This window comes from Eptesicus fuscus, chromosome 7, assembly GCF_027574615.1.
Source record: "Eptesicus fuscus isolate TK198812 chromosome 7, DD_ASM_mEF_20220401, whole genome shotgun sequence".
NCBI classification, from domain to species: Eukaryota; Metazoa; Chordata; class Mammalia; order Chiroptera; family Vespertilionidae; genus Eptesicus; species Eptesicus fuscus.
Genome location: NC_072479.1, coordinates 33,216,324 through 33,241,258, shown reverse-complemented (window position 1 = coordinate 33,241,258; position 24,935 = coordinate 33,216,324). Strand labels below are relative to the sequence as shown.

Below are 24,935 nucleotides of genomic sequence, written 5' to 3'. Positions count from 1 at the left end.
TAAAGAGAAACTTTAGATCCCTGGATCTTAAGGTGGAAGGATAATAGGGTTTCCCAATTCTTGCCTTTGGCAAAACTGTGGTCAGTTCCTGCAGTTAGATAAGTGCTTTCATGACCTTGAAGTATTCCAGAAAGGCACAAGCTCTGGTAATGCTTTATAGTGACTCAAAGATGTCCTCCAGTTCTCTCTCCGTGTTACTTAAATCCTTCTTGCTTGAGTTTTGCCAGCTGCCTCTTGTCCTCTCCTTATTAGAGGAAAAATTTTCACCGATTCATTTGCGTTTTTAAAACTCGCTCAGGAGCTCCTAGTTTCTTGCTTTCTCTTTTCAACATAATCCTTTGGGGCGAGTTTTCTTTCCATGAAAGAAAGAAAGTATTTTTGATGACAGCCAGCTGTGACTTTGGCTTCTCTCCCATTAAAATTAAATATGGGTCAGAAAAAAATGCATCATTTGTAATTAAGCCTGAGGATCAATACGTAAACTTCAAATTAAATTTTTAATCATTCTCTTAAAAAATGGGAGTTTTGTTTTGAGTTTTATACTTTGCCCCATCCTTTGCGGTAATAAATGGACGTGATTCTTTAGCACAGCACTTGCTCCTGGGGAAGGACCCCACTGGACGTGCAGCGGGTGCCAAACTCCATCAAGGGAATCATCAGCAGCTTGTGTATTTCTGGATCTCATCATCTGGGGACAGGGATTCCTTACATGGGAACCTGACCTTTCAATGGCTTGAAGGAAGCTAACCTTTGCTCTCTGGGTAGTTGGAGATGTGAAAGCCTGTCTTTCTTGTTTCAGAGCACACATAATGAAATGAACTAGATAAAGCTTTGATGGGCTTAATTCTTTAGCTCATCAAGGCAAGATGCCCAGGGTTCTGTTTGAGTTAATAGTAATAGTGGTTACAATTAGTCCAAGCTCAATCTTGACATATTATGTTTATAAGAACTGATGCATGCCAGGAGATAACTTATTTATTTTGTCCCACAGGTTCTTGCCCTCATGAATGCCTTAACGGAGCTTTCTGTTCTAAGACTGGTACATGTGACTGCCAAATATTTCAGGCACTTGGGACACGGTGCCAGATTGGTAAGTTTCAGGGATACTTAGGAGAGAATTATGAGATGCTGAAGAAGACATTAAGGCATAATTTGCTATATTAGGGTTCATCCATTGGGATTTGGACCAATCATATTACATACTAACTTGAATGCTCACAATTCATTCCCAGCAATTTAGATACAACGTAAAAGAAAATAGATATGCCTACTTTCTCTTCTCATTTATCTCTATTGTTTCCTCAAGCAGTTTTTCCTACTCTAGATGACACTAGCCCATTAGAACCAGGTTCTCATTCATCTCCCTTTTGCTTGATAAATTAGATTTATTATTTGGAGCCACACATTCTTTTTGACTTTGAGTTAATTGGACATTTTGTACATAATATAGAAATAATAGTGAGAGCTCTTCAAAGCAGAGGATTCTTTTAAAAAATATTTTTAACCATGGTGTCTAGGTTAGGATCCTACATCAATCATAATCAATAAATATTAATTGGTGTCATGGGTATTTATTGAGCATATACTAGATCCCAGGCTGGCTCTGAGGATACAGTAGTGAATAATATAGACAAGTTCCTGTTCTCTTGGAAGTTGTAGTCTAGAGGACGGGACTAACACACAACAGATACACATTAATCGCACTTGTGACATCTGTAAAGTATAAGATTCTATGAAAATTTACAACAGAGGTGAGGCATACTGTCAAAGAAGACTGCCTGAGTAATGAATCACTCTCTGTTTTCCCCCAAAAAGGCCAAAGTTGGCCAAGGCTAATAAATTTAGGTAAAATTACAAAAGAAAAGACATGATTGTGTCTTATCTTTATGCTCTTTATATAGGGTATTGAAATATTTTACACATATCGATTACTCAGTAAATGTCATTGATTTTCATATTATTCTAAAGGGGAGGATCTCAAAAATCCAAATAAAATAGAGGGCTATCCACAAGGGTAATAAGGGAGGTACGCATGAATATAATAGAAGACGATATATAATTTAAGACAAACATTGCTTAAAATTCAGCCAGTTTAAAATCATGATTTTTTTTAAAAAATTTATTTATTTAAAATTTACCTTTATAGATGAAAATATTACAGGTATCTCCCTTTCCTTTTTTATTGATCCCCTCTACCCCACTCCTGCACCCACCTCAGGCCTTCACTGTACTATTGTCTGTCCATGGGTTATACATATAGAGATCATGAATTTTTAAATTCCAGCATACTTTGGATGACTAATGCTCCCATCCCCAGATGTATAAACATGATTATTTTTTGTCAGTGGTTATTTTTCTCTGTGGATACTATTAAGATAGTTTTGAAAAAATTGTGGAGACTGGAACACTGTCATGTTGCCAATGCTAATTTTTAGGAAACTCAGTGGTGACATTTTATTCTTTTGTGAGCCATTATATTGATTTATCACTATTACTTTCTCTTACTGTATCATTCTCCCTACTCCTCCTTTCTTCTAGAATCTTCCTTTGGGAACAAGCATAAGGAAGTTTCTAACATAAATCCTTTCTTCAAAGCAACTTGAAGGCTATGTTTCCCTTCAGGGAAGTTTAATGGTTTTGAGAGCAACCAGTAATTTTATGTTAGTTATCTCTTCCTCTAATATTGACCACCAGAGAAGAAAATATTTATTTTAATGCAATAGAATCACCTCTCATGACTGAACCTTGCCAGAAACAGGTGTAATTTATTTTATTCTACTAAGTATTACTCTATTTCTTTTCAGTGCCAAACATGGGCAATGGCAGAGATGGGATTTGCAAAACCTGGGGACAGTACCATTTTGAAACTTTTGATGGCATCTACTACTATTTCCCAGGAAACTGTTCTTATATTTTTGCAAAAGACTGTGGTAATTTGGAGCCTCGATACACTGTATGGGTAAGTGATCCTAGGGTATAATTAACTTAAAACTTACGTCTGGTGAAACCTATTCTTTTAAAGGACTGGTCAAATTATAGAAAATCTATATCTATAAAAGCCCAGCGACCGGAATGGCACAATGATCAGAATAACCGCAATGATGGGTGTCTATGACATACACTGTGGCAGCCAACTAGCCTGATCCGGCCCCAATCAGCCCCCTCCCCCTGCCCCAGGCAGCCGCGCCCCCGATCAGCCCCCAACACCTTAATCGGGGGTTGGGCCAGTCGGCCAACTGCCTGCAGCCCCTCCCTCCCATCAGGACTGGACGGCTGGACCCCACCCATGCACAAGTTCATGCACTGGGCCTCTAGTATATAATTATCAGAGCATGAATACTTAGGGCTCTGACTGGGGAAGGAGAGTGTTTGGTTCTTAAGGGGGTGGATAAAATTTGCAGCTATATTGAGTGTCCTTCTATCAAGATGGGGCCTAGGACTGGGAGAAGGAAGGTTTGGACCCATGTGGAAGGGACTTTCAGGCAGTGCAGAAATGTCTACATCACAGACGTCAAAATGCCAACTCCAGTTGATGTCCTCATTCTTCAGGTGTTATTTGATCATTTTGAAGAGAAGGTGGGTCCAGGCACCAGCATATTACTCATATATGTTTCCTTCTTCACACTTCCAGTGTCATGTCACCTGCATTAATTTTTAAAACAACCCCGCTCAGTATGAACGGGAGAACAGCATTTGTGAAATGGAGTCCATGCGTTACATGAGCACAGGCTAGAGGATATGGATATAAACAGCTAATTGCTAGGTGGATTGATACTCTATGATTGAGCTCAAGAGGTAGTTCTTAGTTTCAGAATTCTTGCTTCAAAAGAATCTTAGGAGACATCCCGGAACGTAAGCTGCAGAGTGGCTCTAGCTGAAGGAAGTGAGGCCCTCTTTCCCTGCCCACAATCTTCCCCTGAATTTCAGGGATCTTAAAGCACACCCTGGAAACTGCTAAGTGTCCTGTTCAAAAGCTACACTCTCCATAGCTGTTGTTTGTTTGAACCTGTTTTTTCCTCCTCTAATTATATGGGAGTTGCATAAATTCTTTTTGTCTCTTAGGTGAGGCAAATTTTAAAAAGTAGATCCTGAAGCTTTTCAAGAACAACAAATCCTAGTGGTCCAGGAAGGAAATGAAGTCTATTGAAAGTTAACTTATGGGGCATAAAGATTAAACAATTAGAGGTTTCTTTAGATGGGAGAGGTAGTGGAATACCTTCAGTACTCACAGGACTCCTGTTCTCATCCCTTCCTGTCCTTTATGCCTTCCCTCTCTCGCTGGGTTTATCACTCACACACCTTCTGACTCCTTCATTGAACTGATCTTGTGCAGTGTCTCACCCTTTCGAGGACTAAAGTGTCAACTAGATAATCTACCCTTTGATAATAATACACAATGCTGAACTTGCTTCCAGAGCTAATAGATACTGTTTCTACTTGGCCCTGTTTTGCTGGGTAGAATTTGCTTTCAGGTCAACAAATCCATTTGTTTTAAATATCATCTTTCCTCTGATTATAGAAATATTTCACTTCATTTGTAGAAAAGTTTAAACATTCAGAAAAGTCTGAAAAATAATACTAGAACTATAAGTCAAGAGTTATCTTTGCTAATGGCTTCATATATTTACTTTTACACTTTTTTCTTCTGGGTTTTGTACACATTTATAATATTAAACTCATACTATGTATACTTTTCTGTCCTATATTTTCACCTAATATATTAAGAACTTACTTGCATTTCAAATATCCTTGACAAACACTAATTTTATTATGTTTGTTTCCACTTATAGAATATTCAAATTAGTTAACTATGCCCTGTTTTAGAAATGTAGGTTTTAAAAATATTTTCAGTATTTTAAAACATATATTGATAAGCACCTTTATGAACATATTTTTATTCTCCTGATTCTTTTCCCTTTCATTTCAATTTTACTTTTTATGAAAATAATATATGCACACAGTTTAAAAGATTTCAGCAAAGCATACAAAGCAAAAAATAAAACAAAATGAAATAAGATAAAAATAAAATAGCCCTGCCTTCCTTCACTCCCCAGCCCCAGCTGAAGTCTGGCTCTTCAAAGGCAATTACTTCAATTTCTTTAGATGTTTTTTCTGGCTTTTATTTTACATTTCAAAATATACCATTATTTATTTCCAAAGATGGGCCTTACTCACTTCTTACTATGGAAAATGAGGAATCATTTCAGGTACATCACCCTTCCTAACCCTAACACACACACACACACACACACACACACACACACACACACACACACACTTTCTTTCCCTCCTCCTAATAGAGGTATATTGCCATTTTTAGTTAAATCGTATGTGTGTTTTTTCACTTATTTCCATTTACATATTATACATATATGGATAATATTCATATAAGTATTGTTTAGAATTGAGCTTGGTAGGTTATTATGATTTTACTAGAGGCCCAATGCACGAAATTAAAGCAAGGGGCTTGGCCCTCACAGCCCTGGCCAGCCCTTGCAGCCCCGGCTTCATCTGGAAGGTCGTCTGGACGGTCGTTCTGCTATTTGGTCTAATTAGCATATTAGCTCTTTATTATATAGGATTTTTCTTCTTTGTGCATTGGTATGGCGTTAACATCCTAATTTTGATTTGCTGCATGTGCAGCAATCACTATTGGTTTTCTCTCTAAACTCTCTAGCACTATAAAACTCTTCTCAATATGGTCAGATACTTTAGGAAATCCCTCAGTTTCTCCTTCCCCTCCATAATGTGTCCATCTCTTAGTTCTTTATTCTCTGCTCCCATTGAGACTGGTTGTTTTGGAGCCTACTGCACACCTAGCACTTGGGATTTCTCTTCATCATCCTCTGGGAGAATTTCATTCTTGTTTCTCCTGTGTTGATTTCTCTGTTGTTTGGGTCCATGAAATGTCTAGTGATCGTTGAACTTGGTTCATACTTGAGAGATAAGCTCTAAAAAGCTCAATGGATGCTTCAAACATGAAAACAGTGCTTATTTGCAGTGGTGACTGAGCAGAAACGCATGTACTCATCCTTGTTTTAATTGACTATATTTTTGAGTTGTTTTCTTGACAGAAAAGACACTTTCCTAGAAAGTGTGCATGGAAGTGAGTATCCTGAAACCTTGATTATAAGTTGGAAATCACTTTCAGAATTTTGAAATGCAATCCATTCTGATTTTTGACATTTTACATATGCTCCCCCCAACCCCCTGCAGAAATGTTTAGTTATTCTCTTTATCCCTAGGGTTGTGCGATTTTGTGAATATGTAAGTTTTTTAAAAAAAATTTATTGTGCTGGATATAGGTACTTCATGGGCCCTTTCAAGCTTTAAAAATCCCTCAGTATTGGAATAATATTTCTTTTTCTTTCTCTCTTTCAGAATTTTCTTTCTCTCTTTCAGAAATTCTGTGATTCAGATATTAGAGCTCCTGAAATAAGTGATTGAGTCCTTAATTTTCTTATTAATTCTTCCCTATTTTTCATCATTTTGCTTTTTTTTTTGTTTACATTTTGGCAGACTTATTTCCAACTCTTAGATATTTCCCTTCTAATCATTCTATTTCAGTTATAGGTTTCTCCTGTGATATTGTCAATATACAATTATTATTTTTATTCTTTGAATTTCATTTTAACAGAATTTTATTCTTGTTTCATGAATGATATAACTCACTAACTAATTTTTCCCTCTGAAGATATTAGTTATGAATTTTTGGAAGTTTATTGAAAATTTTTTATTTCTTTTATATTTGGTTTATATATTTGTATTTCATATTGCAGGCTTTTATCATAATCCATGAATGTTTATTCACATTTGAGGATTAGGCTCTAAAAGCTGATCAGAAATCTCTGAATATATGGATGGGGACTTGCTTGCATGGTGGGAGATTGAGCAGGGAGCCTCTAGTTTCATTAGATATGCCCCAGATGTGAGTATCTGTATGTCCTTTTACCATTTCGTTTCTCCAAAGAAAATTTCCCCAGTATCCTCAGTGGGGTCAGGTGCATGGGTTCCTGGGTACTGCCAGCATTTTAGGCATACCTGTTCAGGCTTTTGCACTTGCTATTCCTTTGCCTAGGATGGTCTTCTAAATATCCATATGAGTTGTTCTTATGCCTGCTTCATCTTTACTAGAATTTCCTCTTATTAGTGAGGCTTTCATTGGCTACTGAACCTAAAATTAACTCCCAACACTTGAATACACTCTTTATCCCCTTTGTCTGTTTAATGTTTCTCCTTCATGTTGTCTAGCATCATATATATTTTAGTTATATTTAGTTATATTTTTTATTAACTGTTTTCCTCTAATGGAATAAAAGTTTCATGAGGGCAGGTGTTTTTGTCTGTTTTGTTGACTGTTACATCTCTAGAATCTAGAATAGCAACTGGTAGGTAATAAGGGACCAATAAAATTTGTTGATTATTCATTATATATTACATTTATTCAGTATTAAGCATTTATCTTATTGTTGGTGATTTTTCTTATCACCTTTATGCTTAGAAAGTTGTTTTCTGTCTATATAGTTATTTATATTTTCTTTCAGTTATTTTATGTTTTCATCATTATACTCTACTTTGTGAACCTTTGGAAATTAATTTTGGAAGAGGGTGTTCTCCTTTCTTCTTTTCTTCCTTGCTTTCTCTTTTCTTTTTACTAATTTATTAATTTTCCCTATCCATTTCTTTTTTGAAAAACAATCTCTCTTCCTTAAAGTGTCTTGGCGATTTTATTTTTAGTGAGGTTATAGTCACTACTGCAATCTTTACACAAAGCTTTATGTAGAGCTCTATTTGAAGCTTGATTTCATGATTCTCTAACAGGTAAAAAATATGGACATAAAAATTACAAATGGCCTGGCCAGCATGGCTCAATGGTTGACCTTCAACTTATGAACCAGGAGGTCATGGTTCGATTCTGGGGCAGGGCACAATCCTGGGTTGCAGGCTTGATCCCCATTAGGGGATGTGCAGGAGGCAGTTGATCAATGATTCTCTCTCATCATTGATGTTTCTCCCTCTCCCTTCCTCTCTGATATCAATCAATAAAAATATATTTTACAATTACAAGTGTGTTTCTTTGTGGTGCTCTACAGTCTTGTCAGACTATTTTTTCTAATATACACCATGTTAAAAAATGCTGAATTAACTTGTACTTTATGAAGTTAATCCTGTTGTCCAATTTCTGAGATGAATATTTGTTTTCTCTTAAAAATCTAAAATGTAGTTATGATTTTGTATAGTGTCATAGGACTAATGATGCCATAGAAATGTAGACATACATTGTAGTTTTAGTAATTGAAATGAAGGCATATATTCCTATCCTTTCTTTTGTTTTTCTCTCTTTAAGGTTCATAATAGCCCTAAGTGCCTTGGTTCAGTGTATTATTGTTACCGATCAATCAGCTTGTTCTTTTCAGACCAAGAGGAAATTCGAATTTATGGGCATGAAATAAAAAAGAATGGAATCAGGTAAGATGGAATAAATTATATAATGAAAATAACACCATGAACAAAGAGCCAAAGAGCACTTTCAAACATCTCACATTGAAAGTGAATTGTGGAGCAAGAAGAGAGAATTTCTTTTCAACAATAACCTTTAAGTTATATCATAGATACCAGAACTTAGGTAGGCTCCAAGGCCAGCCAGGTGGCCAGGAATCTAGCCATTGTAACCTCCCTAATGCTTATGTAGGATACAAATATGTCTACATAGGTGGAAAAAAGATGATCATATCTTTTTCTAAGAGTCTCGAGAAATATCTTCATAGTTCATTCATTTTTGGCCTCTATATTTTCTTCTTTCTTTTTTTATTTTTAAAGCAGAAACTTTAAATAAAACCAAATCTCTGCAAGTCCTTTCCAAATTTATGTGAATTGAGTTTTTCCACTAGTGTTCTGACAAAGATTCAGAGCCAATATGTAAATGTAACCGGCCTTCTTGAATAGTTCAGAGAGGGGGCTATGGTTTTCTGTCTGCCAAAAATAATATCTGAGGGTTTTAGGTAAGGAGACATTTACTTATTGAATTGGTGGAAGGTTTTATACATTTTAAACTAGGAATACTGTGGAATAATCTGCCTTCTGATCTAAATAATTATACAGATATTCAGTCTTAACTATCTCTTGGCTGAGTTATGCCAGGAAAAGGAAATTACCAGATGGAACAATTCTATCCATCCTTCAGAATTCACTAGCAAGTGTTTGAACCAGAGGGATTCTTTCCAGTGCCATGGCCTGACCAACCGAGGTGCTTTTTTTCTCAGTTTAGAGTCAACAGATGGTACAGAAAGGGCTTTGGCTGAAGCACTGACCAAGTCAGGCAACCAGAGTAGCCTGTCTCTCTGGGCTTATTTCGTTGATCAGTTGGGTTCTGTACTTCTAATTGTCTTATAAAAGAAACAGCCATTTGAATGGGAAGGTAACACACTACATATGTATTTCCTGGAACTGAATTTAAATAGAAATTTAGAATTTCCTATATGGGATTTTAGATAACATAAATGACACTTTAAAAATTATGTTTTATAAAGCAGAAATGGCATTCAAGGAGATTTTCAAGAATACTAACCCTTTGTTAAATCAAAGATATAATATTTAAATTTTAACTCAGAGATGTTGTATGATAGAAAAAGGATGGGTTTATTTTATTAACCAGTTAACTTGCTTATACTAACGCTGTATCTGGCCTAGGGCCTAACTCATAGCAGGTGTTAGAGAAATGTTTGCCAAAATGAAATCAAATACGTGAGGCTCTGCACACCACGCCTTACCTTTCTGGACTTCTGTTCTCTCACCTGTGAAGTGAAGGCATCTTGTACATATAAATCTGTAAATAACTTTTAGCAGTAATCAGTGCATTCATTTTAGTTTACATTGTTAATGTTTCTTGCCGAGGTTGGAGTTTTTCTTAGATTTCTGGGAGATTATCTAATTTTTCCTATTATCCCCCATCACTACTAGCATTATTTTATGTTATAGACATCAGAATGATCACATGCATCTTTTATTTTAAAAAACAGTTTATCTAATCAATTTACTATGAAAGAGATAAATGACAAATGATCAAACCCAAAACTACCCACAACAAAACAACTATACCTCTATAAAATCAATATTCCATTGCTATAAAATATTTTTATAAAACTTGATTCACTTTTTTATGTATACCTTTTATAAACTTATAAACTTAGTATTATTCATACTGAATTTTACTATGCATTTAATATGAATTCCTCATGTCTATAATTTTAAATATTAACAGATTATGGAAGCAATTAGCTAAAGTCTTTTTATTTATTCTGCAAAGTAAATTTTTAGTTATTTTCCTATTCTTATGACTAATTCTCTGTAAAAATTTATATGCAGACATCTTTGGGCAAATGGTTAGATACTTTGAATTATTTCTTTGTGGGCTATCCCTTTGTTAACGAGTCTGTTTAGTTTTATAGTTTTTGTACCATGTACCCATCCTTTTCCTGAAAAGGAACCCAGTATTTAGAAGTTTTGAGAGAAATGTGTAAATATACCTATTAATCTCCTGCCTCCCTCACATTATAGTTTATAATTTTCAGTTAGCATGGCTCCCATAATAACAATGATTTTTGCCTTCCGTGTCTTGAATTATTAGCACCTGCTCTTTTATGCCATATTGTGAATGGAAGGGGAATAATGCTCTTTCAAAAGTATCCTAGGCAACTTCCTGTGCTTTTAAAATGTCCAATTGTTTAGTTTTCTTTAGTTCTCATATGTTTCCCACTTCCTCTGTACGTGCACATGCTTGTGAAAAATGAAAAGACTAGACGTTGGATCAGGAATTTAAATATTCAGTGTGACCCTTATTTAAATAGCCCCAATTTTATGCTTTTTAAAAATTATGAATATAACCTATATGCAGTACTGTAGAAAAAAGTATTCTATATTCCTAATAATGTTCTTTGTAGCATTAAAAATGTAAGTGATAATCACGCCTTGACTTTTTTCTCTTGGAAAACAATGACTTACGCCAAGGTGACACTTTGGGATAGAAGCTCCTATTTCCTTTCAGCCAAGTTTAAAATAACATTAAACAGAATCAGAAGTTGTGCAGCCTGTTTACATATTTTGACAATGTTTGTACTTCAAAATTTTGAGCAACACTTTTTTTTAATCTCAAACAATCCAGATAAAATTAAATACATTAAGTTCATTATTCAAAGTAGACATGGTTATTTTCCAGATTACAAAAATCACTGATATTTAGCAGAAGTGTGTTTTTGGTTGGTTGAAAGAATCATCCAATTATAAGTATAAAATCTAAATCAGCATGGAGAAACATAATTTTTGTTTTTTTTTATTTCAATATTGAATTTTTCAAAAAAACAACAAGATTTTCTATAGGTTGGTTGCTTGGTAAATCTAACTGCATAGTTTATTCAATAATTTTGAATAATAACTATGTTTTACTTAATTGTCTGTTACTATGAAAAGAATGATCTATAATTGATCCTTCATTATAATTAACCTGCCTTTGTTCCATTTTTCAAGTTTAACATTGCCTCAGACAATTGGACAGGTTTCTGTTGAGAAACTAGCTGACTACATTCTGGTGAAAACAACCTTTGGTTTTTCATTGGCTTGGGATGGAATATCTGGAATTTATCTCAAAATATCTGAGGAGCTTAAAGGGAAATCTTGTGGCCTATGTGGAAACTACAATGGCATTCAATCTGATGATTTCATCATCCAACAAGGTAAGGGGAGCAGAAGAAATGTGTGGATACTTCTGAGGTCTTTTTCCTTCACCAGTCAACCTGTTTGTACCCAGAAGGGTACAACTTGTCCTAGGTTGGGTAAATTGGTAGCTATAACTTGCCTGTTTTAGAGATTTTAAGTGAAGTTTGAATAGAAAAAAAATATTTTTGTGTCATGCTTGAAAACCATTAGTTATTTTATATTTGCAAAATTAAGATATAGTAATTACTCATGTAACAAATATTAATTGAGCATTTACTTCATGTTAGGCACTGGTGTAAGAGCTTGGAATACATCAGTGAGTAAAACAAAGACTTCTTCCTTTTTGGGGCTTATATTTTAGTGATTCAAATCCATTGGGGCAAAATTATTCACTTTTGGACAAAAGCTATTTTGCACCCAGTCCTGATAGGAATAGAACAAATGACTGCCAAATAACAGTGTTGCAAAGATATTTAAATGTGAGCAGTATTGTAAAAGTTGAATAACTTGGAAGTGTTTTATTACGAATAATGATATCTCTATCATCATTTATCTATTTATTCAAAGTCATGAAACTAATCTCTGTGAGCTATTAAAAATGTGTTCTCATACTTTGGTTACTAGTTTGTACTGGCAATGGAATAAGAGAGTCACAGGACGCAATCATGATTTAGGTCCACATGGAGAGGTGTAATAAAAAGAGGACTGTTCTTAGGACCAGCAGACATGGTTGTGAATCTTGTTTCTAGTCTTAAAAGTTTTGTTGTTTGGGCAACTCATTTAATCTCTCTGATGCTGTTTACTCAGCTGAAAAATAGGAATATGATAAGTCTGAACCTTAATATATATCAGGAATAATAAGAACATATCTTGATATTATTTACAATAACAGTTAATATAAGCACATAACTGTATTATTCTCAACCCTTACAACATTCTGTAAGGTGGGTGGTATTTCCTTAGTTTTTCAATGACACAAGGTGGTCTGCCAATGTAACACAGCTTGTAAAATGCTGTCAGGGTTGGACTACAGATCTGAATGTCTCCCAATCCTATGCTTAGGTAAACGTGTGAGAAATGGATTTTAAATCTGCAAAGTACTATATAATACTTTTTGAAAATATGTTTTTATCAATTTTAGAGAGAGAGGAAGGGAGAGGGAGAGAGAGAGATAGAAATATCGATGAAAGAGCAACATCAACATTAATCGGCTGCCTCCCGCATGTCCCCTACTGGGGATTGAGCCCACAACCCGGACATGTGTCCTGACTGGGAATCGAACCTGTGACCTCCTGTTGCATGGGTCGATGCTCAACTGAGCAACACTGGCTGGGCTATAATACGTCTTTAATATTATGAAATTAATAGAGAAGAGTTGCCCACATGTTGTGTTTTAAGGCACAGTGAAAATCCTACTTAGAGTCTGGGTTCTGGACTCAGACGCTGATATTCAAATCCTGCTTTGCCATTTATTAATTTTCTAAGTTTAGTGATATAGTGATAGTGTATACTTCATAGAGTTGCAAGGATTAAAAGAGACAACCCATGCAAAACATTTGGTATAGCGTGTAGCACATAGTTAATGCTAAATACATTTTAACTAATTTGTAATTGCTTTCACGTGGTCTCAATAAAACTATAATGAAGCTGAAGTAAAAATGTTCCATTAAAGACATTTAAGAGGACCTTGTTAAATGCACACATTTACCCAAGATGCATAATGCATCATCGGGATTAGATCACTGGTGGCTGGGGTAAAGGGCAGGGCTTCATGGAGCCAATTTCCTTATATGAACAATGGAGATAATAATAATGACCCTGAGATCTTCCAGCCTGTGAGGATTAAATAAGAAAATGTAACTGAAAATGTACAAATTCTGTGAGCACAATTCAAGTACACTCACAGTATTGATATCCCCATGAAATGGTGTTTTGCATCTAATTGGAGATTTAGAGTGAATTTTGCGAGTAGGGATTTAGACTCAAGCAGAATCAATCAAATGGTGATTATTAATTTCTTCTATATGAAAGCGTCACACACACAAAATAATAACACTCAATTCAGTTCTCTGTATTAGAGTCAGAAAAGACCGCTGTGGGTGGCTCTCCCAGGACATCCGGGAACGTTGTATGGAAGTCTGGGTCTAGACAGAAAACAGCATGTATTCTTGTTAAGATTTGAGTTCAAAGTCAGACAGACTTTGATAACCTGGAATATAAAATGGTTGCTCACAGGGAGATAACTGGGCAGCAAAGGGGTGTTAACAAATCATAAGCGGAAGAAGACTAGCAGGAGGCAATTGGACTGAATTACGGAGGCCTGGCAGTAGGCAAGAAAGACCCCAGAGAATATGTGGGAAGAGCCTAAAGAGAGAGTTCAGCTTTTTCACAATTTTATTGGTGCACAGTATAAAGCAGAGTAATTAAGAAACTAACTTACAATAATTTATAGGGATGTGACAAGAATTCTGACCTCCACTTTTCTTCCATGTGCTAGTAATGCAAGACATTTTCTACAGGTGAGCTGTGTTACCTTTAGCTTTAAGATCCTAAAGCTAAAATAACTGTACTTTGAAAGTCAGTTGTACCTTTGCTGATTAGAGAACTCTTTAGAATCAGTGAGTTTAACTGAATGCCATTGAGTGCATAATTTATTAAAAGTGATTAAAATTGTATTTCTTTCTGCATTCCTACTTTTTCTTCAGGAATGACTTCACAAAGAAATGAGGCTTTTCAGAATTTCTGTGAATATAGAAAGATTTTAATTTGTTGCTAGTTGAGCTTCTGTTCCATAATTAATGTCTGTAGCTAGCTACACATTAACATAGAAACCCTGGTTTACCCTTCACTTTCTCAACATAATTGATAGTGCCTCACTTGCATTCTTAGAAATGTCACAATATGGACAATATTATTCTATTTGTAGCACCTTCTATATAAAACATTTAAATTTTAGTTATGCAGGCACTAAGATCACCAAGGGTCTCATAATAACCAACTCTTGTGACTCTTTTATTAACACAATATAGTAAAATAGGTAAATATGTGTTGAAAAGCTGGAATTTAAGTGAACTTTAAGGGATTTCCCTGGTTATTTAGTTAAATTAAAATTTATACATAAATATTTAAATAAGTGAGACTTTAGTAAATGTTTTTAGTTCTTTAGACTTTTAAAAAATTATAATGTTTTAAAATGAAATGTGACCATAAATTTTCTTTAAAAGTACATCCATTTTTCCTTTTTTAAAATCAGTATATTAGACTAGGTCCATGCTTAGTTCAGTGTGTAACATTTCCAACAATATCAAAGATAATGAAGTGGGCCAAACTGGAAAGCTCTAGGATTCTAATAATCTTTTAAATAAATACGACAAACTCCCTTTATTTATTCATTCGCTTATTTAGCAAATGTGTTTGAGCACCTACTATATACCAGTTCCTAACCTAGAGATACAGCAGAAGGACAGCTTAGGGAAGCTCTCTCCCTTCCCATCGTAGGTATTACAGTGAAAGACAAAATACATAAAGAGAAAAATTAAAATATAATTTTTGTGAAAAATAGCAGCCATGAAAAAAAATGAGGAAAGAAAAGAGGTTAAGAGTCATAAAACAGTGTGTGTTTGGTGATAGTTCAGGTCAATTGACAGAGAATGCTCCTGAGGAGGTGATATTAAATAGTGTCTCATATAACCAACTCTTGTGACTCTTTTATTAACACAATGTAGTAAAAATAGCTCCAAGACCAAATAAGGGAGAGAGCAGGGGTAAGAGTGATTCTGAAGGAGGAGGGCCAAGAGCAAGGCAAGTGCAAGAGGCAGTTGGGGATGAGTTTGAGTGAAGACTGGTGTAGGTTGAGCAAGAATAGGAGAAGGTATAGGAGGGGCTGGGCCAGGGTGGGGTGAGGTAAGTGGAGGAGGTTGGGAGTTGAAGGAATAAAGAGGCAAAAAAGTCTTCAAGGCCAAAGTAAAATTTGGGATTTTACAGTCAGAAAGAAAAGCATTTTTACTCCCACAATCTTCTCAACAGCTGGTAGTAGCACATGGACATCACCTTCCTGTCTTGAAGAGAGAGAGAGAGAGAGAGAGAGAGAGAGAGAGAGAGAGAGAGAGAGAGAGGTGTCAAACATTTGGCTTGAGATTTTTGATTCTACTGATGTGGTAGCTATTCTTCAAAGGTAGACGTGTGGCTGTGTAATTTACATGGCAGAGAACCTAAAGCTCAAACCTAAGGGTAATTGTCTTAGATGGAACTTTGAGATGTCACCTTGTTCGTCTGAATGTGGGGCAGGATTAATTTTCATTGTCAAACTTGTTCTCAGGCCAGGTGCTGAGGCGATTTAAACTTGATCTGAGCAGAGAGGCCAGAGTGCTCACCGCCCGCTGTCTGTTGCTGTGTACACGTTAGCTCCGGAATCTTGCCTCTGAAATGCTGAGACAGTGTCAGGATTCTTACCAATCTGTCCTGAACGTGTTTAGAAACACTTCTTATCACATTCCATTGAAATTAGTTCACTCCTTAGTCTTCTATTCACCAGGTGTCTTTTTCAGTCTTTTACTGTATGTATGTCCTCTGAAATTTCAAGGGCTCAACACAATTTTTTTTATTGTTGTTTGGGTTAGGGTTAGGGTTAGGGTTAGGGTTAGGGTTAGCACAACCCTAGAGGCTAATTAGTACTTTACTAAAGTGCATGTTGTGTCACTCACTCTCAGTGAAGTTTTTCCTCTCCAATGATATTAATTTTTATTTGGTACTAACACTTTGTTCAATTTATTTTTATCATGCTAAAGGGATGTTACAGGGTGGGCAAAAGGAGGTTTACAGTTGTGAGTATGCTAAACACAGAGTTAATTCTTGTATTATTATTTATTAATTATTGTATTATTTTCCACCAGAACAACTGTAAACCTACTTTTCCCAACCCCTGTATAGTCTCATACCACTGATAATTATCAAGTTATTGAATTTAACTTTTTGACCAGGAGTTCATGTTGATGAACTGTGTGCTTGTGGAAAGCGATCCTATTACACCTTTTTGTGTGTGTGTTTGTGTGAAACAGAGGACTATACAGAAGACATTGCTATGTTTGCAAATAGTTGGCTGGTGCAAACTCCAGATGACATCAAATGCATACCCACACCCTCAGATTTTCCAAATCCATGTTCCAGCGGAATGCCAGCATTTGAGGTAAATTTGGTGTGAAAACTATGGGCATGTTGGATATAACAACCATATATTGTATTTGTATATTTAACATTAAGCATTTTTAATGCAAACACTATATTCTTAAACACTATTAAATTTAGGAAATGTAACTGCAATAGGAATAACTTTACAATTATTTCAGAAATAATGAATGTGACGTTTTGTGAAAGTAGCACTCATTACAACAACATGTAATTAAAAAATATTGGTTAAAATTTACAAGCAGAAATGACCTTCTGTTTCCTAGTATGAACAGAATCTTGCAATTAGATCAGTAGGAAAAAAATGAGAGTACATGCATATCATTAAATATGTTGTGGTGACCTCCACCTTTTTGTGCACAGGCGATCTTCTTCAAGTGTCAGATACTGTTGCAGTTCCCTTTTCTGAGCTGCCATGAATATATTGACCCATATTTATATATTGCCAGCTGTGTTAATGATCTTTGCAAGTAAGTGAAATGATTACTATTTGCAATAAAATGTTCTTTATCCCAAAAGAAGAGCAACAACCACTTTTATAACTTAGCCATCTCACTGATTCACAGAATATAATGGGAAATGTAAAGCATAAACTGTACTAGCAGCTTTTAAAAGATCACTGGATAATAGGTACAGTCTGTTCTGTATTAGCAGCATGAACAGAATACAGCAATTCTTAACTATTTTTTATGCCACTGACCCATTTTGGGAATCAAGAGATGTCCATAGACTCTTTTTCAAAATAATGTTCAAATGCACAACATAAGTTTACAATGGAAACTATATTGAAATAGAGTTATCAATATAGTAAGTGAGATTATTTTTTGATAACAGGACTTTTCTACATGCATTTCAGGTCTAATAACTACTGTACTTTGATCTGGTGATGAGTGTAAATAATATTTTGAGATAGCTGCAGCAATTATAATGTGAAATTAAAACATGAAAAAATGATAGATTGAGATATATTGGTGAAAAAGTCAGAGATACTACTAAGAACATTGTGATATGTTCCCTAAATGTATAATTGAAGGAAATGCTAAATTTCATTTGGAGATTAGTGAAAATAAACATGTAATATTTTTCCCAACCAAGGTCATAGGCTCCCGCATTCTCTCCCAGGTTAAGGACACCTAAACTGGGTGGTTTCTAGGGAACAAACTCAGTAAGACTTCAAGAATATCTCAACAAATTTTAATAAATCTGCATTTTTAAAAAAATAATAAATGTAAATGGTATATAGGAACTTCGTTTTAAAAGACCAGTCTAATTTTTGGTTGAGTAAAACTACTTAAATGGCACTTTCGATGGCTTGTTAAAAGGTTTAAATTAATTAAAGGTAAGAAAAAAGAGGGAAGGTGAGGTGGTATAAAAACTGCCTTATTTGTAATTACTCTGCTTAGAAATATGACCACACCTCAAAACAAGGGCTGCTGAGAAATGCTCTCTTTGGCTGGGCACCCATATGCCCAGCAAAAACGTAGAGGGTCTAATACTGAGGAGAAGAAAGGGAACTGGGCACCAAAAAGAGTCTCTGCGGCATTCACTTTGTCTGAAATGTCATCATTGAGCCCTTAACATGATATTTTGGTAGACTTAGGCTTTGGATTTTGAAACCGAATTGCTTTCTCCAGGGTAAATAAAAATAGAAGGCTAGAGAAGCATCCTTTATTGGTTGAAATCGTCTGATATGCTTGAGGTGCAGAGGCCAGGTTTGGGGGCACAGCAGACATAGACTACCAATAGAAGGGCATTATAAATCAAGTCAGTGGTCATAGGTGGAATGAAAGCCCAGTTAGCCTTTCATCCTCTCCGTGTGCTACCTAGGACCAGACCCACCTAATTCTCTCTCCCCTAAAGGAGATTCTCTTCATTTCTTATGTAGCAGAGGACTGCATCACACGGACCCTAGAGCATGAGAATAGCATTGCCAATCTGCTGAACTCAAGTTAATTTCCTGTCTGAATTAATATGATAGCATATTAAATTTGATTCAACACATATTTTCTGAGCATCTGGTCTGAGCTGAGCATTGTGCCACACCTTGGAGAAGCAGAAACAGTTTAGACAATTTAGACAGAGACCCTGTCCTGGGAACTCAGATTCTGGGGGTGGGGGAGGGGGTGGGGAGGGCAGAGAAACAGGCCTCCAGCAATGACACAAACTCTGAACGCAAGCACTGCAATGCGGAGGAGAGATCGCTGACTTTATCAGGGAGTGCTCCACAGAGGAGATAACATCTCAGTTGAAATTTGAAGAATGATACAATTCCAGGCCTTGAACGGAAGCCCAGTTGCTACTTCTAAGAATGATAAACTTAACAGCAAGGAAATGGTTCTGCCACAACAAAGTCAATTGATTTAAAGACAACTACTCCTTAATGCTCATTTTCCTACTAAAGTTTACATAAAAAAAAAAAAAATAGAACAAAACCCCTCATTTTTCCTCAGTAAATTGAGATAATAATTTCTTTCCTGCCTGATTGTTGTGAGTTTTCGTGTGGTACCATGTGTAACATGCCTAACATAGATCCTAGAGTAACGCAGACACAATAAATGGTAGCTATTTTATTTTATTTTATTTATATATTTATTTTATTTTATTTTGTTGTTTAATGTTGCAAATGGTAGCTATTTTAATAATAGTTGCATTGGGTTGGAAAACCAATATTGAATTAACTTTCAAAGACTCTATTAATTGTAGGAAACCACGCACATATTGTAAGGGAAATCATACACTTCATGTCTTTCTAGCAATCGAATCATTTTAGCTTACCCTGTCTTTCAGAGAAAATTCTTGTCTGGAGGTTTAGAATATTTTCTCAGTTTCTGGAGTTTATGCTCAGTCCCTTTTTCCTTTTAAAGCTCAGTTAATTGGACCAGATAAGCCGCATGACTCCAATTACAGTAGCTCAGGATAAGCGCAATTTGAGATGGGTGGCTTCTACAATAGAGATACTGAAAAGGCTAAGGTTCACAAAGCACAACATTCTTAAGGTCATTATCCTGTAAGATAGTTAGCTATTCATTTTTGAGTTAGAATTGGGTTGAAAAACAAGGCCACTACCTTACTATAAACCCCGCTCATTTTATAGGTACCTTGTGGATCTGCTTTGGGAATTGGCTGACCTCTTCTATTTGTTTGGGGGAGCTAATAGAGTGATTATAAGAAAATAATTAGAGACTATTTACTCTTGGCAATATTATAAAAGTAACTAGCTTTAGGAATTTAAACTTGAAAGAATGAAAAAAATTTAAAATCTTAGTTAAATGTTTTTTATTCAATATTTCAAGACTGCTGCAGGTTATTAGTATTGGTTTTATTCCTTCATGTAGAAGATCAAGATCATGGCATCTTTGAAATAATTTTCATATTTGGAGCTTTTGTTGTGATGGAATTTTATCTGTTCTAATGGGATTTATTAAATTCTACAAGGTCTGTGTTGCTTTGTGTGGGAGCCAAAAAATACATACAAGGATTCTGGGAGGAATGTCAGAATTAAAATAGAAATCTTTTTCAGTATAGGGACACTCTTGAATCAAAAGAAAAGTGGTCAAATATTTTAAGACTGATGAAGACAATTTACCTAGGCCTTTTTAGCTGGGATCCCATGTTTATTTGTTTTCTGCATTATTATACATGCTATATTATGTACATGCTGACATCAGTTAGTGTTGGGATATTCACCAGACACTAAACATTTCTAGAGATCCGGAGCTCAAAGATGCGGATTCTGCCAGTATCCCCGGTGTGACTCTGGCTCTGTCTTCTCACTTTCCAGAACCGATGATGATGATACCTATTGTCGAGCAGCCACCGAGTATGCTAGAGCCTGTTCCCACGCTGGCTACCCCATTCAAGACTGGAGAGATGACTTCCCAGCATGCAGTATGGTTTCTTACTTTCCTAAGCCCTGTGTACTTTTGTTAATGTTAGGCTTATTCTAGTATTCAAAACTTCCCTGAGTACTCAAAACTGATGAATGGCAAGGATTTGTTACTGGTGCAGGAACGTTGGTAAACTTGCAAACTTTTTGAAATACTAATCTTCTTGAGGTGAATAGAGTTGACTTACAGCATTCCCATTTGCCCATTTCAGCTGATAAATGTGATGATAGCTTTGTCCACCGGGATTGTATCAGTTGTTGCCCAACCACCTGCACATTTGAGAAACAATGTCTTGGGAGCAATCTCCACTGTCTTGATGGATGTTACTGTCCAGACGGTAAGTGTTCCATGAAAGAAATCATGTCTCCACTCATGGAAAATATCGAGTTGCGGCATTCTCTCCCAGGACACCAGGGCTGTTGCAATGTTCAGCCCTTGTGGGATCTGGTCCTTGAAGTGATAGGAGAAAAGTCTGCTTTTCTTTAATAAAAAGGCTTATTGCTTTGTAACTTTCCCAGGAAATTTGGAATCTAGAGTCCTGGCGTAACCATGGCAATTCTTTTGTTCTCTTGAATATTTAATATATATTTAATAATTTATGAAAGCAATTTTAGAAAAACAAATTGGCAGTACAAGATTTTAGTTGTGATGCAGCTTTAACATTTGAAATTAGAAGTAACATAGCAAGTGATACAGGTGGGGTTTAAATTTAGGAATGACTCCTATGCCTATAGACCTTTTTAAAGAACACTGAGAATTCACTCAAATTCTTTTATTTTTACAGATTAAAAAAAAATAGAATCCCAGATACGTTACGTGATTTTAGCACTGTCACTCAGTTAATATGAGTGAGGACTACTTGGAACTAGATCTGTTGACTTCAATCCATTGTTCTGTTAGTGCTACTCAGGGGTAGCACTTTGGATCAGTGCCAGGCATCAACTGTTTCTTACCATTCACTGATGAGATAAGGAGTTTGCACCAGAATATAAATTAATGCACCAAATATATAAGTCAATGCTTCCTTCATCCAGAAAGTCTTACTCAGACAAAAGGTCAGCGAATGAAACAGTGTGCTTAGTAGCACAGTTCATTTACATTCTGGCTCACCCGTCTTTGCTCATTAGAGAGAAGTAACGAATCCATTTCCACTGTACTTGCCCTTTGAGTAGCACTGTCTGGCTATTTATTATACATGTGATGATGGTGTAAGTATCTCATTGGCAAATGAACAGAGATTCAACCAAGAATAAACTTCCTTAGTTGCCTTTATTCTATATGGAGAACCTTGAGTTTTTTATGGTAAGTCATAGGATAAGAAAGTTGAAAATCACTGAAGTAGAGATTTGTAAGGTAGCTACCAATTGAGATAGAGCAAGGATGTTGGAAACCTCCTTGGAAGTAATTTCTTTTTTATTATGTAGTGTAAGCAAGTATTTAATAAAAGTTGGTTAAATTATATTCAAAGAATAAATATTTATTATTTCTTTTGAGAATTTGATATAAATTTTTCTTCAATAGGCCTCATCATGGAAAATGGGACTTGCATCTCCTTGGAAAGTTGCCCATGTAGTTTTCATGGATTAGCTTATTCAGTTGGTTCCAAAATTGAACAAGAATGCACTGAATGGTATGTGATCAATGCAGAGCCAATTATTTCTGCGGACCTGGCTGGGTGACAACTTTATACTAGTATAACATATGGTTAAAAGAATATACTTATTACTATTCTTCCAAAAATTCCAAGATGCATTTTATTTAAAGTTGGTACAGGAGTGGGGGAACATTTGCACCTTCTTTTATAATGCAACTAGCGGCCCTGTGCATGAAATCGTGCACGGGTAGGGTCCCTAGGGCTGGCCGGTGATCAGGGTTGATCAGGGCCTTCCGGCTGCCTGCGCACATCATAGCGAGCGATCGAACTCCCAGTCTCCTGGTCAAACTCCTGCAGGGACACTTTGCATATTAGGCTTTGATATACATAGATTCTTCTCACTTCTCTTGGCAGTTTCATAAAATCTTTATGTTTTATTTTCTTATTATTTTTGATCACTAAATTGCACATACTTATACTCTTAGAATTGATGGTTCTCCTGATCTTCTCTATTGAGTACTTTTTAAAAATATATGTTTTTTATTGATTTCAGAGAGGAAGGGAGAGGGAGAGAGAGAGAAAAAAAACACCATTATTAATGATGAGAGAGAATCATTGATTGGTTTCCTCCTGCACACTCCACACTGGGGATTGAGCCTGCAACCTGTGCAGGTGCCCTGATCGGGAATTGAACCTTGACTTCCTGGTTCATAAGTTGATGCTCAACCACTGAGGCATGCTGGCCAGGCTCTCTTGAGTACTTTAAAAAGTGACTCCATATTGCCAGTTTTTGGCCATGATTAGAGACATTTAGAATTTCTTATTAAATTAGCTAAGACTATTATAGGCAAGGATTGCTCCCTCCAGTGCAGTCCTAAAAAGAAGCAGATATCATCAGGCTCCTTCCCCTTTGGTGTAAGTGTATACAATGGAAATGCAATTGGATAACTCTATTCTTAAATACCGACTTGAGTTTCTGCCTTTCAGAGACTGCTTTTGTCCTCCCAAACTAATATCGTCTTGATGGTAGAAGGTAGAATTTATTTTATATAAAAATGTATCTTTTCTCTCTTTAATGTTTGATGATCTTCAGAACCAATTTTCTTAATTTGTAGTACATGAGATAATTTATAAATCTGAACTCTTTATGTGTATTTCTCTAATGATAAAGGCAAATGCTTCTCTGTGTGTGAGCTCTTTTAGTTTAAGCAAGGAGAGAAGGACCAAAGCAGAGGCTCTCTGTTTGATTAGTATTCACTTTGTATCATCTTTAGTGACTTTTAAGCCTGACACACAATCCTATATAATAAAGAGGTAACATGCAAATTGACCCTCACTCCATCATGCTGTCACAAGATGGCTGCACCCACAGCGGAGGCAGGGTTACTGTAATGAGTGATCAGCAGAGACCTGAGGCTGCGTGGCACCGGGCTGGGGTGAGAGACCTGAGACTGCGCCCCTCCCCACCTGGTGGGGCTTGACGGGGGACCTCAGGTTGTACCCCCTGCCCTAGTGCTGGGCTGGGGGACCTGAGGCCGCACCCCCTCCCCAGCACCAGAGGACTTGAGGCCACGCCCCTGGCCCAGCGGGGCTTGAAGGGGGACCTCAGGCCATATATCCCACTCAGCGTGGCTTGACAGAGACCTCAGGCTGTGCCTTCTGCCCCGGCGCTGGGCCAGGGGACCTGAGACCATGCCCCCTGCCCAGAGGGGCTTGACAGCAGACCTCAGGCCTCACCCCCCACTCCAGCACCAGGCTGGGAAACCTGAGGGTGTGCCAGGGGACCTGAGGCTGTGCGCCCCCCCCCTCACCTAGCGGGACTTGACAGGGGACCTGAGGCTGTGCCCCCCACCTGGAAGGGCTTGACAGGGGACCTAAGGCTGCGTCCCCTGCCCAGTGGGGCTTGACAGGGGTGGGGCCAGCCAGGTCTGGGTCTCGCACAATTTCGAGGTGCACGCGGGTGGGTGGGGACTTGACTCTGGGTCCCACAATGTGCCCAGACTCTGACAGGAGGAAGATTTTCATATACATTTTACTAATTTTCTTTAATCTCTGACACTTCTATTATAGAGAAAGGGCAGATAGCAATATTAAAATATTTCCTCTAATTAATTCCTTTTTAATGTGCATGAATTTCATGCACTGGGCCACTAGTAAATAATAATTTAGATGCTGGCCAGCACAAATTTAGCAGTTAATTGAACTTGTGTGGAGAGGTTTTTCAAGTCAGGTTATTCTGTGCCTATAAACATTATATATTTTGGTACATTGATGCAAATAATACAGTTTCTCTATACCAGTAGATTAATATTTTATCATTTTATTTAGTGTATGTGTTGGTGGTGTTTGGAACTGCACTGAGCATGACTGTCCAGGTAATCTTTTAACATGTTTTTTTTTTTTTAAATGCCTCAGTTTTTTTGAAATTAAGGAACAAGGTAGCACTGATTTTTATGATGTCATCTCATATATAGTGAGAGATGTAATCATCTATAAATCCAGGTAGGCAGAGGATAAATGGAAAATTGAATAAACGATAGCTTTGAGCAGGCAATTTT

At 36.5% G+C, this 24,935-nt stretch overlaps 1 protein-coding gene across 2 annotated transcripts in view; it reads left to right on the top strand.

Moving 5' to 3' along the window:
• Nucleotides 1-24,935, top strand: part of OTOGL (otogelin like) — a 143,405-nt gene that overhangs the window by 9,418 nt on the left and 109,052 nt on the right. For both annotated transcript variants that reach the window (XM_054719732.1, XM_054719731.1), the window contains exons 5-14: nt 992-1,090; nt 2,805-2,959; nt 8,348-8,469; nt 11,524-11,729; nt 16,770-16,897; nt 17,260-17,366; nt 20,678-20,784; nt 20,995-21,120; nt 22,305-22,413; nt 24,706-24,752. In XM_054719732.1, the coding sequence (XP_054575707.1) occupies nt 992-1,090; nt 2,805-2,959; nt 8,348-8,469; nt 11,524-11,729; nt 16,770-16,897; nt 17,260-17,366; nt 20,678-20,784; nt 20,995-21,120; nt 22,305-22,413; nt 24,706-24,752 (1,206 nt within the window). The remainder of the gene's footprint in view (nt 1-991; nt 1,091-2,804; nt 2,960-8,347; nt 8,470-11,523; nt 11,730-16,769; nt 16,898-17,259; nt 17,367-20,677; nt 20,785-20,994; nt 21,121-22,304; nt 22,414-24,705; nt 24,753-24,935) is intronic.